Genomic DNA, 17,461 nt, shown 5'->3' on the forward strand with positions numbered 1-17,461 from the left:
AGATCACAGGAAAACAAAATGCCCCCGGAAAACAAAAACAATCTGAAAGAACCACTGGTGAAAAAAAAAAAAAAAAAAAAAAAAAAAAAAAAAAAAACGATACACAGCCTGGAGTAAAGCCTGCGGGGTAATTCCCATTTTATTACCCTGTTTGCCAGACATTCCTATTTGGCTGTGTGGCAGATGGTACGAACCAAAAAGCATTTATCTTTTGTTTTAATAACAGAAAATATCATGACATGTATTGAACTGGAAGGGGCAAAAAGATCACAGTACAGAAGCCATATGCCAAGGACAAGGGGAAATCACACGCAATATTTTAAGAGCTGTTCTCTGGCAACCTTCCATGTCTCTCTTCAGCACCATCTCACTCTTCTGTAACGTGGCATGTTCATCTCTGTGTCTCCTAAACAAAGACCCCAGAACATGGCGCCAGCACGTGGGCCATCAGGCCACTTACACGCGGCAAGCTGGGAACAGGGGAGTAGAGATTGGGGTGAGGACTCCTTTCTTCTCCTTGTTCCCCTCCTCTCATTCCTCTTCACTCTCCATCTCTATTTCTAACCCTTATTCTTGTCTCTTCAGTGGTTCCTGAGAAGACCGATGTAGCGAATCGGAGAATCGGAACTCTGGTTCCTTCCTAAGCTATAGTGAAGCCCTGTACACTGAGATCTCCTGCAAGGGAAAGTCCTAATTATAAACAGTTGTGTATGTGTGAATGAGCATGCCCGTGTGCCATGGTGTAGTCGTGTGGAGGTCAGAGGACAACCTTGAGTGTCTGTCTTCACCTTCCACCTTGCTGGAGCCATTTCTTTGTTGTTCACTGCTGTATACTGTAGGTTCCTTGGCCCATGAGTCTCTGAAGAACCTCCCGTCTCTGCCTTCTACCTGTCTTGCCATAGGGGTGCTGACATTACAGGTGCTCGTTGTCTTAGGGTCTCTGTTGCTGCGACGAGGAAACACAGTGACCAAAAGGCAAGTTGGGGAGGAAAGGGTTTATTTGATTTACACTTCTGTGTCACTGTTCATCACCAAAAGAAGTTGGGACAGGAACTAAAGCAGGATAAGAACCTGGAGGCAGGAGCTGATGCAGAAGGCATGGAGGAATGGTGCTTTCTGGCTTGCTTCCCTTGGCTTGCTCAGCTTGCTTTCTCATAGAACCCAGAACCCCCAACCCAGGAATGGCACCACCCACAATGGGCTGGGCCCTCTGCCATTGATCACTAATTGATAAAATGCCTTACAGCTGGATCTGTTGGAGGCAGTTCCTCACCTGACAATCGGTCTGATGACTCTGATAGCTTGTGTCAAGTTAACACAAAGCAAGCCAGTATCCTCAAGAAGCCTTTGGCTCTCGATAGGTTCTAGAGATCTCTCGACTCAGGTCCTCAATTTGCACAGCAAATGCTTTACCTGCTGAATCATATCCCCAGCTCAGAATCTAGAGTCTTTTTGTAAAAAGATAAGCATCTATCACTCTACTTGGGTACCTATAACCAAGACTTTAGTGGTGAAGTTACTTGTTTCCAGAAATGTTACCTGAACAATTCCTTTTGTGCACCATTGTCTTTCTTAGGGTCGCTCTGCTGCCATTCAATCTCAATTCATTTAGAAGTAAATTTCACCCCTGTGAGTGAGGGCTACTCTCCTCCTTTTAACATACAGGATGCGACACGGGTACAAGAAACCATATTCAGGGCAAACCGTTGTGCCTCTTGACTTGAGTCTGAATTCTCAAACTAAAGATGACTGGTTCTAGTACATCCAGACCCTCTTCTTAATGCAAAAGGCATTTAACTTTCGCTCTGTGTTCCAGGGTGCTGAGGGGGGAGGCAGAGACACTGGAATAAAAACCAGAGCCTCTCAGAAAGGAAAAGGAGAAGAGATGCATACCTGGAAGAGAGCCAGTCGTATTAAGTATAGCTATATTTGTGCAGTTTCAAGGTCGTATTCATTTTAATGCCTAAAATATAAAAGTATTGTTGGCTATTTTCAAGGACTTCAAAATATTGGCCCTTTAAAAATCTATTTCCGACAAATTGTCCTCCAAGGTGCCCCTCAGCCGATGAGAGCTCCTCCCACACCTGCTCTCTGGAATATCCCCAGGTCACAGTGTAGCTACTGAGCCTTGTATACAGGCAGAGGATGAGTGTCTTCAGAATAGACACATATGACTTTTCCCCTGTCTCCCTCTGGGGATTAAAAGACCTCCAGCTCTGCATAAAACAAAGCAAAATTGCAGAGCTGTAAGTCTTTAGGAAGCCAGCCTGTCTGCTGGTGTCCACTCCCTCCTCATTTTCAGTGTTTGTATTTCAGTTTTAGAATGTGTATGACTTTCAGTCCATTAAAATTCTGCTTTACAAGTCTGACATCATGCCTGTCACATGCCTGTATGTAGTCCTAGCACACGGGAAGTCAAGACAGATGACTGTCAGTTTTCAAGCAACTTGTGCTACAGAGAGCTCCAGGCCAGCCGAAGTTACATAAATAGTGAAGCCAGAGAGGCTGGAAAGTGTCTCCAGAGAGGGAGGAAAGAAAGGGGAGAGAGACAGAGACAGAGAGATAAGATTTTTCTTTATTTTCTTTCTTTTTTTTTTTTTGGTTCACTTAAAAAGTAAAATGTTTTATTGTTAAATTTGTCATTAATATACCATAATATGAAAGTGTTTACTGTGGTATTTTACTTTCATTTTTGTTGCTGTGACAAAATACTATGACAAAAATCAAATACATGGAAAAAAGTTTCAGTTCACAAATCTAGATTTTAGTCCATTGATGTGGGGACATGAAGACAAAATTACAAGCAGAGAAAAGGAATGGAAACATAGTTGCTTGTGCTCTGTTCTATTTCTCCACTCCTAAACAGCTCAGGACTCTCTGCCTAGGGAGTAGTGCTGCCTACCATGGGCTTGTCTTCCCACATCAATTAACTTAATTAAGACAATCTCTACAGACATGCCCACAGGCCAACCCAAGGTAGAATGTATCTGGTTGACATTCCCTTTCCTGATAGTCTAACTTATGTCAAGTTGACATTTAAAGCAATTGCATTTGTATTGTATTAAGTGCATTGTCTGCTTGGTCCTGGCACTTCCCCCTTTCACTCATTCAAGGATAAGGTACAGACAGGGGATGGATGATAAATTTTGAGAACATTTTAATATTCCCTACATGTACTAGCTATATTTTTTACACCATTCTTGGTGTGACTTTATTAGTCCTATTTAAAATATGAACTAAAATGTAGTGGCAAATCCTTTTCTACTGTCCCTAGGTTAGTTACCTATTGCTATTAAAACAACTTACTCCTAACTTAGTGTCTTAAGACAATGGAAACTTATTCTCTTAAACCTCTGGTAGTTAGAAGCCTAAAATAGACCTTTATTGACTGAAATCAGCTTGTCACCAAGGTCACCAAATTCCTTCTTGAGACTCAAGAGAGAAGTCTGTTTCCTTACTTTAAACTTTCAGAGAACAAGCACCTTGCACCCTTGCCTTTGGCTCCTTCCTGCATCATCAAAGCTAGCCATGCACTATCTCCATCCTGGTCTTTGATTCTGTCATTCCTGACCCCTTCGTCCTCTTTATCTTAAATGATACAAATGGAGAAAGTTTATTTAAAAAGAGAAAAGACTTGTCCAACAGTGGAAGTGGGCTTCTCAGCTGGGAAAACAGGTCAAAAGCTTGGTGTCACACCTTCACTGCATCTTGTCAAGGATCCCCGTGACCACAGAGCCCACATGGAAGACTCAGGAAATCATTTCTACCCCCTCTTCATTGTCTGGTTATGTCTGCAAAGCCAGCTTTTCTCTGTAAGGGGATGTAGCCACATGTTCTAGAGACTACTACAGGATGGAGTCTGTACCATACCATCCTGACTGTGCTGTTCTCACCTGTCCTCAGAAGCTAAGCAGGGTTACGTCTGCTTGGGACTGAGATGGGTTGAGTGGACATCTTTGAGAAAAGCCCCATTTTCCCATCTGAATTCAGGAACCCATATAGTACCGGCTCCCTCTGGACCTCCTCCGGGTCTCTAGCCCTCTATACATACAAGATAGAGGCGTGGTTTCTTTGGTGTGTGTTAGTGTATGGAGAGAGGGGAGCTTCTGGTACTTCTGCCTTTGATGCTTTGTATTTAATCTTACAAAAATAAACAAACCCCCAAAACAACAACAACCACCAAGAAATGCTAAGGTCTCCTATGCTTCTGTGTGTAAGTGGGGCTGATGGATATCCATCGATGATATAGGCTGACTGTCTCTTACTGAGACAGGAGGATGCAGCATCCTGGTGATAAGTTTGGGGCTTTGTCTTTCAGGCTTCTGGAGAGGAGCATGTGGTGAAGAATTATTTCTACTATTACCTGTTCCGGTTTTCAGCCGCTTTGGGCCAGGAAGTGTTCTACATCACGTTTCTCCCTTTCACCCACTGGAATATCGACCCTAATTTGTCCAGAAGATTGGTTGTGATATGGGTTGTAAGTATCTTGTCGTTATTACTATTCATTGATTGCAGACACATCTAAGGTCTTGAATACCTGTCTTAGTATGCAAGTATCTTGCACAGGTGGTCTTTCTTTTTTTCAAACCACTTATAGGAGAATTTGTTGGCTGGTCTATTTTAGGGAGTGCACAGAATAAAGGCATCTTATTTGTAATAATCAGACCAACCTGTGACTTCATGTACTTTGGTGTTCCCAGTCTTGTAAGTAAACAAGATTAGAGGAAAGAGATAAGAGAATGAACAGGAAACAAAGGAGCTTTGTATGAAACCTGTGGGGATGTGGGGTAAAACCTTCCAAGAGGCTATTGTAGTAAAATTTGATCAAAATCTAACTGGAATCTGTAGTGTAGAAATTCCAAGAAGTGGGAAGCAATAACTCTTCATACGATCGAAGAATCAAAGCATCTGAGGCCGAGTGCCTAGCTATAGGGCAGCAGTTCTCAACCTGTGGGTGGTGACCTCTTTGGGGATGGGGCCGGAGTCAAACAACCCATTCACAGGGGTCACATATCTGATATCCCAGGTATCAGGTATTTACATTGTGATTCATAAGAGTAGCAAAATTATAGTTATGAAGTGGCAACAAACGGTAATTTGATGGTTGGGGTCACCACATCATGAGGAACTGTATTAAAGGGTTGCAGCATTAGGAAGGTTGAGAAGCACTGCTGTAGGGAGTAACATAGTACGACAAGCCCTGTGTACAGTAGGACTCCTTTCTGCTGTTTCCTCTGTATGATAATCTCTTAGCCTTGCTTGGGAGAAAGTCCTGGGTGTTTTTGCTTTTGCATAGGTAGGTGTGTGTGTGTGTGTGTGTGTGTGTGTGTGTGTGTGTTCTCATGCTCACATGTGTGGGTGCATGTGTGTGGAAGACAGAGATTGTCCCCCTCAGTCACTCTACTTTTCTATGTGTGTGTGCAATGCCCTGCGTGTAAATACTCAAGCATGTGGGATATATATACATGTGTGTGCATGTGTACAACTATGTACGTGCAAGCTAAAGGAGTCACTGTAATAGTACCTTATATATATATTTTTTGAGACAAGGTGCTTTGTCTCCTGATCTAGCCTCAAACTCACTATTTTCCTAAGGCTAGGATTATAGGAATGCACTACCAGTCTTGGCTTTATTCATTCAATATTGCGGATTGACCCCAGGGCCTTACCTCTGTATTAAATGAGCTTCCTTCCCAACCTGGCTTAGACATCTTTTTTTTTCCTACTTTCCTTGACAAAATGGTATTTTATCCCAGCAGATTTAGACAAGCATTTTGTTAAGTGAGCTGAAAAATACTAAATCGTTGTTTCCCTTTCCTGTTCCATATAAGTATTTTTAAACTGTGTCCATGATTGTGCCTTCTGATTAGAATTCCCACAGGGAGAGACAGTTGTGCTCTGGAAGATGAGCCAACATCTGAAGTGTGATTGTCTGAGCTCTTGGCTTGCATTTGGATGCAATGACTCCCCCCGCCAAGGTATTTCATGGCATTTGTTGATAAAATATAAGTGTAAAAAATGGGTACATCTATAAGAATTAAAATTGGTAAAATATAGAAAAAATAAAAGATGAGAGCCCAGGTTAGCCTTAATAGAACATGCTGATTCAAAGGTGAATCACAGGTTGGTCTTTGAACTTGGTCTTTACCGGGGTTAGGGATATATCTCAGTAGTACAAGTATTAAAGAGGTTTTTTTTTTTTTTTTGAGCTATCTCATGATGTAGCCTTGGCTGGCCTGAAACTCACTGTGTAGACCACGTTGGCCTTGAACGCATAGAGATCTGCTTGCCTCTGCCTTCCTAGTGCCAGGGTTAAGGGAGTGTACCACCACATCTGACTGCTCAGTGGTACAAGGGCTTGCCTGGCATAAATAAGACCCTGGGGTTGCACCCTAGTATTAAGTAAAAAGAGCATTTGCATGCCTTTTTCTGGATGTTCCCTTTGCTCTATTTATATACTTAAAATTTTATGTATTTATTTTTTGTTCATGTTTATAAGTGTTGAAGGTGCTACAGTATGTGTGCAGAGGTCAGAGGGCAAGCTAAGGAAGTCAGTACTCTTCCAAGGCTGGGCTACAGGGGCTTGAGCTCAGCACATCAGCATTTTTGCTAGGTGCTTTTACCTGCTGAGTCATCTTTCTAGCTCCTTTCTCTGTAGTTCAGGCACGAATGTCATCCTTCCCCACTGTCTTACCCTTTGTGACCTCTTGGCTTCTTTTAAGCCATTTGGGTTTGAGGTGTCTGTCTTCTGGCACTTAATGTTTCTGGCCTGCAGTTTTCCTGTCCCTAAATAGCTTGCTCAGCAAGGACCAACTTTTGGGAAACCCAGTCCTTGCTGTTTGAATTCTGGTTCAGCTACAATTTATCTTTGTGGTTTTCCTTGCCCCACCCCCTAGTCAGTTTTAAAGAATGTATTATCAAAAATATATTCCCGCTTATCTAACATATGTACATTATTTTAAAGAGTGTGTTATCATACCTAGACCGTTTCATTTTTTTCTGATGATATTATAAGCTCTTTGTTGATTCTGGCAGTTTCTAAGCAGGACCACCTTCCCCCCTAATAACTCATGGCGTTTGACTGTTTCCCTGATCAGAAGCGAGGCGTGGTCCTGATGAGATGAAGGAGGGGGAGGGTTTGCTCCCACCTTCATCACAGCTAGGAGGTTAGGGCAGAGGCTCATGGTCCTAAAAGGAGCACCTGGCTGATGTGACCTAGGTTTCTGTGTCTTTGTTCCCAGCAACACTAGGCTGCTCAAAGTCAATCAGAGAAGTGGGGTATGGTCTAAGCTTGCAGGGAATCCAGGAACCAAAACCTGAGAGGGCTGATGGCTGGTGTCGTTGTCAGGCACAACACAGCTGTGACTCTTAGCTCTGCCTCCTGCTGTCAGTATGAAGGTTTCTGTCTTATTTCCAATTTTCAGGACAGTTCCATCCCACAAACTCATGCATCGGTGGCCAGTCCCTTAGACTGGCTGTTCTTGGTACAAACAGCTGTGGTCAGGGGTGGGGAGAGATCACTGACTGGGGAGCCAGTGCTGTGGACCAGGCTCTGGAACAAGAGGGGACCCGTCTGATGCAATACAAAACAGAAACCCTGTTGGAGGCGTGTAGTGATTCTAGCCTGCAGACCCCACTGATTTAAGGACACAACTAGAGACCCCTGGAGGCTTGTCCCATGGTCACACATGTGCTATGTATGTGACACGTAAAAGAGGCATCCTCTAATGTTCAGGAAGGAGGAAAGGGGCAAAAGTCTGTTGGAACGACATTGGAGAAGTGAAGTTTTTGTGATGTGATGTGCTGTCCTCGCAGATTTCTGTCAGCATTGTGAACCCCCTCAAAATCAAACAGTTCTTTTGAAATGACTCCCAGCCAAACCTAGTGTTAAATTATTTGTAGTTTGCCTGCTGCTGTGTGCCATACAATTGAAGGGGCAGTGTAGCCAAAGCTTAATGACTTGGCAAATGTACACACCTTTTTTTTTCTTCCCCATCTTAGACACTACAGCCTGGCAGTAAGGAAAACCAGAGAAACACTCTGTTCCTCCCAGGGAGCCCTTGGGATCCTGTGCTTTCTCAACCGAGGAGCTTAAGATGGAAAGCTGAGGTTAAATTCTGGCTTTCCTAACTCTGCATGGTTACTTCCATCCAGCTAGCTGATGAGAGTATCTCGGAGCAGATCTAAAGGCCACGTGCAGTCATGTCTGCGAGCACGCTAGGGTCCTACCGCTCAGGGTTTGGTGTCTTTTTATGAATCGGGGGACCCCTGTACACCACTACAGGGTTGAAAACCTATCTAAAGAGATCAGTCTTCTCCACTGCCACCTGCTTGTCCCACAAAGGAGCTTGCCACCTGCTTATAGAGGTGTGGAGGAGGGCCTGCACCTCACACCCCCTGGCCTGGGGTCAACTTTATAGAGCCAAAGGATGCCTCGAAATGTGATTATCTCCTAATCCTCTGTTTAAACTGCTCCCACCAGTCACTTCAAACGGCTGCCTGGCTTGTTAAATTGGTTCTCACTTGAGATTAATGAGTCTTTAAGCAGAGCCAACAATGGCTAGATTGAAACCCCCTATAACTTGCCCGGAATGCAATAGAATTAGGCGTCCAGGATTCTGCCCCGTCCCTCTGAAGTAGAATGTGTAATTTAGCCTTAGTTAAATATTAAGTAAATGTCTTGCCGGGGTTGTTAGACTCAGTATATTGGTTTGGTCTTGACACATAATAGAGAAGAGTATTGGGTTTAGTGTAGGTTAACCATGAAAAACAAAGAAGCCTTAAAACTGACTCATGTGGTAGATAAATACATCTGCCTCTCTGTAATTATCACATTATCTGAAAGTGATCCCTCCCATCCCTTTTTGCTATTGGCATACATTCACTGTACATAGTGTTGTGTTTCACAGAGGCATTTTCATGGAAGCACAAAATCTACTTTGATCATGCTCCTGCCGTATGCCTTTCCCCTCTCCTCCCCTCCCCTCCTCCCCTTTCTCTCCTCCCGCTGTTGGTTCCTTTAACTCCCTTAGAGAATTTCACTTCTACCATCATGCTATATTTTTACGTGTATGTGTGTGTGTGTGTGTGTGTGTGGTGTGGTATGTGGTGTGTGTGTTACTTCATAGATCCATAAACCTGGCACCCACAAATGATAAAAAATAAAATGTGCTGACTGGAACTTCCAGGCATGATGGTTATTTTAGTTTGGTTTTTACTGCTGTGAGGAAAAAAAAAAACAAGACCAAAAGCAATGTGGGAAGGAAAGGGTTTGTTTGGTTCACAGGTTACAGGCTGGGACTCAAAGCAGGAATCTTTGGAGGAACACTGATCTCTGACTTGCTTCTCATGGCTTGCTCAGCCTGCTTTCATACTGCACCTGCCAGAGGTGGCACTGCCCTGGTGGACTGGCCAATCAATCACTAATGACAAAAGTGCTCCCATAGATCCGCCTACAGGCCAGTCCGATGGCGGTATTTTCTCCATGGAGGTTCCCTCTCTCCAGACAACTCTAGCTTGTGTCGAGTTGACAAAAAAGTAACCAGGGGGGCTGGTGAGATGGCTCAGTGGGTAAGAGCACCCGGCTGCTCTTCCGAAGGTCCAGAGTTCTAATCCCAGTAACCACATGGTGGCTCACAACCATCCGTAACGAGATCTGGCGCCCTCTTCTGGAGTGTCTGAAGACAGCTACAGTGTACTTACATGTAATAAATAAATAAATCTTTAAAAAAAAACAAAGTAACTAGGACAATGGTATACACCTGCAATCCTGGTGCTCAGAGGCGGAAGCAGTAAGACTGCATTCAAGGACAGCCTAGGCTGTTCAGTGAGGCCCTGCAGCGAGATGGGCAGAGGGAGGAAGAGGGGGAGCCAGAAGAGGGAGGGAGAGGAAGAGAGAGTATGCCCGTGAGGTTGAATGAACAACTGGGAAACATGCTCACCTGCTCCCTGTCACTGTCACCCTTAACTATTGACCTCCATCTCCTAAGCCTGAGGTGACAGACATTTCTGCCCAGTGCTCTCAACTCCTACTTCTGATGTGTCAGTGAACTTAGGAGTGGGTGGGTAATTGCCTGGACTCAGATAAGTATAAAGTCAGTTGAAACACAGACTTGGAGGAAGACCATCTTTAAAACTGTAGTTAGACTAACACTGCGTGGGGATGCAGACTTAAGGCCTGACCACATTGGGATGCAGAGTCGCCCATCTCTTTATTTCATTTCACTCTGGTGAAAGCTAAATACAATGGCTCCCCTTCCTAAACCTAATGTTAAGGAGGCTGAGGCAAGAGGATTGCTATGAGTTTGGGGCCAGCCTGGGCTATAGAGAAAGACCCTGTCTCAAAAAAGAAGACCATAAAACAAATAGTTGCTGCCAAATCATATTCAGACTGCTGGTATCAAGAACCAGTTTGGCAGATCAGCTCCAAACTCAGGAATGTCACACATAGGTGACACCTGTTGCCATGACAACCTCATACCTTCCCAGAGTCCACTTCCCACACCTACCTTTGAACAGGTTAAGTCACAGCCTAAATAAAAGACAGACCCTTCCCCACTTTTTCCCTTTGTCTTTCTCTCTTTCCCTTCTTTGTCTCCAATAAATCTCTGCCACGGGGAACTGCTTTCGTCTGTTGTGGTATGTGAGCCACTATTTTAACATATCACAGACCCCTAAATGGCAGAATGTCAGGAATCCTGTTTCTCTTTTATTCTGTGGCTCCATCATCTATCTTCAGGTACATCCGTCCCTCAGCATCTTTATAAACATACTTTCTGGGCTGGCTTTTCCCCAGAATCTATTCTGCCTATTTGTAAACTAAAAGGAAGAAACTTAGTCAGTAGGCAAGGGGGGAGGGGTGGAAATCCCTTTTATTTTCAGATAAAAATGTCAACAACTCTTTCTTAGGACAACCGAAAACCAAGCAAACAAAAACCTTAGCTGAGCTTGGTGATACAGTCCCATAATCCTATCACCTGGAGAATGGAGGTAGGAGGATGAGAGTTCAAGACCAGCTATGGGAGACTTGTCCCAAAAACCAAACCCAAACAAACAAAATCAACAACAAAAATAAAAACCAGTTTTAAATTTTCAACAGTTTCTTTATAAAGCTATATGTTCGAGGGGAGAAGGTTCCCTCAGGAGCTTTTTATAGAGCACCCACTCTATGCCAAGTGTTGTATATACCCATCGCCCCATTTTACAAAGAAAACCGACACACAAAGAGAGAGACCTGTCGAAGGAGATCCAGCTACTAGGTACAGGCAGTTGTGGTCGTACCACGTCTTCCATCCGTTGGTTCCTATCCATTTCATTATGTCACTTCAAATGGCGACAATAGTCCCTCAGAAATCTCTTTACTGCTTGGTAAGAGGGGCTCCACTTGCATCACAGATCCCCTGTGTGTTCAGTCCTTAGGCACAGGACACGAGCTGCTTTCAGTCCTTTGTGCTGTGGTTTCCTGGGATGTCTCATCCTCACTCCCACCTGCTGGCTGCTTGTCCCAGATTTTTTTTTAAACACCCCTGTTGAAAGACCAAGGCATCCCTGGAATCTGAAGGACAGTGAAGGTGAGGGGCTTTGGTACTGTGGTTTCTGAATTAGAGGGAAGGCTGCCTGCTAATCTTAGGTCCAGCTTCCATTTCTTTATCCTAATTTGCAAAGCAACCAAGTGGAAAAGACTGCCTGAAGCAAAGAATGGACCCTTTATCCTTTCAAGGAGGTGGGGCTTTGATCTGTAAGGGATTGGGCGTTTTCTCCCAAAGGTAGGCCTACTGCCAAGCATCTAGTCTCTGGGTACCTTCATCTTTCTGTATTCTTGGCCACAATGAGAGATGAGAGTGCTTAAGTCCCACATAGGTGCTGCTGTAGCATGAGATGAAAGACAAGCTTCTATACTTAAATGTTCGGTCTGGTCAGAGCTGAGGGGTTTTACTTCATATTGGCCTCTGGAATTTTCTGGACCCTCTAGGCCTGCCCATCCCTGTGAACCTAATGGCTGTCCTCTCTGATTCTTCTATCCTTTCTCTGTGCAGGATGGACTTCCCCCAGAGGCCTTCTGTCCCCTGGGAAACAGGACTCTTTAGTAAGAGCACCCTCCCACAGGGTGTCTTCATGGTGTATCTGCTCACAAACACTAGCCCCGTCTTTTTTGCTCTGCCAGCCTCTGTAACTATACACAGTGGCCAGAGCTATTGGGTTCTCTGTTAGTCTTAACCCTCAGGAAACAGAGCCTTCCTGACCCTGGCTACAGGTGTCAGCCTTCACTCACCACATTAGATCTCTCACTTTGCCTCTTGACGTCCAAAGCCCCAACCACAGCTTGGGCTGAATCCAACTCACGTGTTCTTAATCCATTCTCCTTGAGACAGAAGGCAAAGCCTTGACTGACTGCTTGTGAAAAAAAAAATAACCCTGCAAAATGTGTCAGGCTCAGCCACACTGAAGGTATGTGGCCCAGTGGGATTCTTCCGCAATCCAACTACATGCTAGTGTCCAAGACAAGAAGAGCTCTGCCTACAGTGAGGTCTGTCTCTCAGCAGGCCTGATTGGTGCTGGGCAGGGGGTGGAGCTGAGAAACACCACTGAATGGAGGATAGGCCTGTCACTCTCCTGCGCCTAAAAGCTTTAGGAGCCAAAAGGAGGGAACTGAGATTTGAAATCAGAGTGAACTGATTCTAGACTCTTGAAGCCTCTGTATCCTGCTGTTAACCTCTCTCCTGTGGTTATATTAAGCACACTTTGATGGGTTTGTGTATGTAAAAATGCTCAGTTAATTTTGCTTTTCATTCTGTAAAGAATGAGGCGCATTAAGAAAATATTGGAGGCTGTACTTGTAGCTCAGTGATAGTGCACCTGCCTAGCATGGATCAGGCCCTGGGTCCCAAGATCTGGTAGTGAAGAGTAAGGAAGAAAAGAGGAAGGAAAGAGAATCTACTGAAAAACAACAACAAAAACAAAAAACAAAAAAACTAAAGCTCTTTAAACCCTACCATATTTGTTGTTTGAGGGTTATCTATATCTGTCTGTCTGTCTGTCTTTGCAGAGATCACAGTATGCAGTCTAAGAGGCTTTGTGATAATGTAATTAACAGTAACTCTCAGTTCACGATTTAAGAAGTTAGAATGAGCAATAGGATTGGAAAAGATTCAGCAATACGTTAGTCTTGAAAAATGGAGTCAAAGCATAGTTCATGACCCTTCAGAACTAGGGGAGTTGGCTTCTAACCCTGGTGGCTTCTTGCACTGTGGTTTGTGTGACATGTGTTGCATATGTAAAGCAAGATGAGAGGCCTCATGGAGACGGAGTCAGGCCAGGAGGAGTTAGTAACTGACTCAGCTTTGGAGTTAATTGTAGTAATAACTAGCCAAACAGTACTTGTATTAAGGCCTCAGCGTTGATTGACTATAAAATGTGTGTCCAGAAGGATGCCCACAGTGTTCTTTGCTCTCTGGTAGTTTTATGCAAATATTGGTGGTCGGGCATCTTTGAGAATAGTCAGATCTCTTTAATTCTAAGTTCTGACTTCAACCATGTATCTACTCTTAAAAAAAAAAAAAAATTGCCCTGAGCCTAAGGGAGATGGCTCAGAAGATAATGTACTCCTGAGTGAGAACTGAAATTTGAATCCTCAGAATCCACACAGAATGAGGCAGGCATGGCAGCTCACCTGCAATCTAATCTCAGCTTTCAGAGGCAGAGGCAGGGGATCCCTAGAATAAGCTGGCTAGTTAGACTAGCAAATCAGCAAGCTCTGGATTAAAGTGAGATGCTTCAGTATGTAAGGCGGAGAAGGTTCAAAAAAACAGTATCACCTCGCAGTCTCAGCATACACATATGTGCCCATACATGCACATATGTGCACATACATGCACATTGCCCCCATACGTACAGTGCAAAGAATAAACTTAAAGAATACTTGCCCTGGGTCACCCACATGTCGTGGTGTTGAGTTGCCTTTGCAGTGTTCCCACGGGCCGCAGACAGGGAGGAGAGTTTACAGTAATATACAAGGGGCTCTTAGGGGTATGATGGCTGGCTCTAGCCCAGATCTGAGTCCCTGTGAAACATCTGTTCTTATGACCAAGGACAAACAAAGGACAAAGGACAGCAGTTTGGTGAGGGTGCACTCAGTGGCCTGCTATGTCCAAAGGGGGTGTGAGCAGACAGCAAGACCATGAGCTTCGCTCTCTGGGGTTGGGGGACGGGAGCGTGAGCATATACGTTCACTGTTTTCCCTGCTCTGTTCAGATTTAACTGAAAAAAGATGTTGCGTTTTCTGTTCCTTTTAACATTAAGTTTCTTCTGGCATTCCCAGGCACTGAAATCGGAGGGAGGAGGGGGGCAGTGTTTTGTTCAGTTTGAAAGTGCTCTTCAAACATAACAGCAGTTAGACTCTGTTGGATGGAGAGTGGCATGCTGAAGGACTTGCAGAAACCTCTAGCTTGGAATCCGTAGGTTCCTGAGCAGCAGTAAGCTTCTTTCCTTTTGTACCCTCACAGTGTAAACAAATAAAAGGATAGTAAAATCAGAGATGATGTCCTAGTGAGCTTTCATCGTTAGCTTGACACAGTCTAGAGTCACCTGAGAGAGTCGATTGAGGATGTGCCTACATTGGGTTGGTCGGTGAGCGTGTCTGTAAGACATCCTCTTGGTTAGTAATTAATGCAGGAGGGTGCAGCTCACTCTGGGCTGTTCTGTTCTGCACACAAATCCTGGACTGCAAACAGCATTCCACCACGGTTTTTCGTTTCAGACACCTACCTTGGGTCCCTGCCCTGGCTTCCTGAATGATGATTGTGACTTGGAATTGTCAGATGAAACCACTGGTTTCTCATAGCAATCAAGTGAGACCAAGACAGAGGGTTTCTTTACTAGGCTGTAAGAAAGGATTCAGGCGAAGGAGACTGTTGCACCCTCAAATAATATAAACTGGGGGCTTGATGCCACCCCACCCCTCCATCACATGCCTGGTAACTGTGTGAGGGCTGCTCAGACAGGTGTTGTGAAATAAAGAGAGCTCGAGGGACTGAAGAGGTGGCTCGACTGTCTGTGCTTTGAGACCTTTACCCTTTTGGAGGCTGGATTCAGAAATTTAAACCTTGATTTATAATAAGGAAAGAGTTTAGAACATGTGTCCAAGATGGGCTTTTTATATTCTCTGCAGAAGTCGCTGCAGAAGTCGATTAAGCAACAAGGTATGTTTGACTCGTTGATTTTAGAGGGCAATCAGAGGGGTGTGACTTTGACATGGAAAGAATTAAAGCAAGAAAACCCTGCCAAGGTCTGAGTTACACTAAACCAGGTGCCTGTCTTTGAAAACAAAACAAAACAAAACAAACAAAGCAGCAGTAACTTAAAATGCTGTGTTGGAGGCTGCATGGACTTGCCATCTGTCTCTCTTGTGGATGCTAGCATTGAGTGTTTATGCATATCTGAGACGTGTGTCTAGGAAAACATACCAAGGGACGTCTCAGGGTGTATTTCTTTAAAACCGAAGCATAAAGAGCCACGCATGCGTTAGAACCTGGTCCAGAAAATGTGGGTGGTAAGTGGGACAGCAGTTCTGTGAATGAAATTTTCTGAAAAGCTAATTTGGGTGACCAGCACCCAAATTAAAACATAGAGCATCTTAAATACGCCTTTGTGGTCATTTGGATATCTGCCAACCTTTACAATCTGAGATCAATGCATTATTATCGTCATTGTTATTAATTACTGATTCTGGGGATTGAACTCGGGACATTGAACATGCTAAGCATGCATCTGCCACTGCATTGTACCACCGACAGCTACACTCCGATTATATGCGTTGAAACAGTAAATGTTGATACAAACGAGACAACCAGCAGAGTCCTCTTTGAACACATCTCATAGAGCATTTTCCAAATCTTGCAGTCTCCCAGACATAGCAAGCCTAAGTATCTCTCTGTCCTTTTGAGAGGGGAAAGGGCCATAGAACCACGGGTTTAATGCATTACACCCATGTTAGCCACAGTAACACTCATCTTAAGCTGACTGGGCACACAGCCACTAAATCCAAAAAGAATTGTAAGAATGCACTGTCCCTTTAAGATGAGCTGTTTATAGCAAGGGGTCTGCTGCCAACTCCTCACCTCCCCTGTGGAGACAGATGGCTCTAAGCAAATTTGAAATAGGTAGTGTAGCATTTCTGTCTCAGGAGACAGGATGTGAAGGGCCTCTATAGCATGCCTGTAGAGCCAAGAGCAGTCCGGCCTTCCTTATAATATAGAGTGCTATTTTGGTAATTTCACAAGAGCATGCCCTTTCAAGTACACTCGTAAGCACATTTAGCTTTGATTTGTACACACTAATACTTACTGTGAAGCAACTGAGCATGGGGAGCTAAGAACACCCAGAGCTCTCTCCCAGCCTCCCCTCCTGCCGTCCTTATCCTACACTGAGCCTAAAAGAAATGTCTTTGACAGAGAAGCGCTTGCATGCTCTGATTCCACCCATTTCCCTTTCACAGAAGCTCAAGGCTCTTTTCCAGAACTTACCTTGAACGACTTCTATCCAAACATTTTCTTTTAAAGGTTAAACACAGCAAAACATTTTTTTAAAAAATGGTTTTCACTATACAGCTGAGGCTGGTCTTAAACTCAGAATCTGCCTAGCTCCGCCTGCCAAATGCTAGGATTATTCGGTGTACAGCACTGCGCCAGGCCTTGTGCTCTCTACTGCAGTAGACGCCTATGGCTTCTCGCAGGAATCCTTCTGTACGAGGTCCCTCACCTAAATCCTCACTTAATTATGTTTGCCAATGATACTGCATAGCTAAGCCTCACCCAGTGTAGTTTTCACTGCCAAGAATCATTTGGGGCCAAAGTTATTTTGTGGTTTGTCCTTGTTACACGGCCCATAGTCCTTGGTGTTGCGGGTGGTCTCTCAGCAACACATCCGCAGTCTTTCTCCAGCGGAGCCGCACACAAATAATAGGAGCCCCCTTCCCTCTAGGCTGGCAGTTAACAGTCTAGATGGGAAGATGAAGTAGACGCGGTAAGATTGTTGCCCACGTCAGACTGGCTTTCTGATTTCACTGTTGCAGACTCCTAAGCATTAGTCAGAACTATAATCAAACATAATGGCAAAAGCTCCTCCCACACAAAATAGGCAGCGGTCCCCAGTCTTTGTTCTTAATGTGTTTTAGGGCTGCCTTTTCCAGCTGTAACCGGAACTGCCCCCCAGTACCTCTTCAGATGTGTTCGAACAGCCTCCCTCTCAGCTTCAGGCCTCCTAATAGCTCACAGGCAGTATTAGTGATGAGAAGTGCTGTGTTACCTAAAAATACATGAAATTTAAAATCTCTGAGTGTTCCCGAACTATTGATAAACTGTGTCAAATAACAATGGACTCCTCTATAAGCCACCCGGCTTATTTGCAGTGGTAAGAGTTCTGCCCCAAGCTTTCCTTAGCCTTCTCCTATGTGTGTATGCGAGTG

At 44.3% G+C, this 17,461-nt stretch overlaps 1 protein-coding gene across 1 annotated transcript in view; it reads left to right on the forward strand.

The window, feature by feature from the left end:
* The window catches only part of Sgpp2 (sphingosine-1-phosphate phosphatase 2), a 109,674-nt gene that overhangs the window by 45,767 nt on the left and 46,446 nt on the right, over nt 1–17,461 (forward strand). Inside the window, exon 2 of the mRNA XM_021158469.1 lies at nt 4,319–4,477. Coding sequence (XP_021014128.1) covers nt 4,319–4,477 — 159 coding nt within the window. The remainder of the gene's footprint in view (nt 1–4,318; nt 4,478–17,461) is intronic.

The sequence above is a fragment of the Mus caroli genome, chromosome 1, assembly GCF_900094665.2.
Source record: "Mus caroli chromosome 1, CAROLI_EIJ_v1.1, whole genome shotgun sequence".
Lineage (NCBI taxonomy): Eukaryota > Metazoa > Chordata > Mammalia > Rodentia > Muridae > Mus > Mus caroli.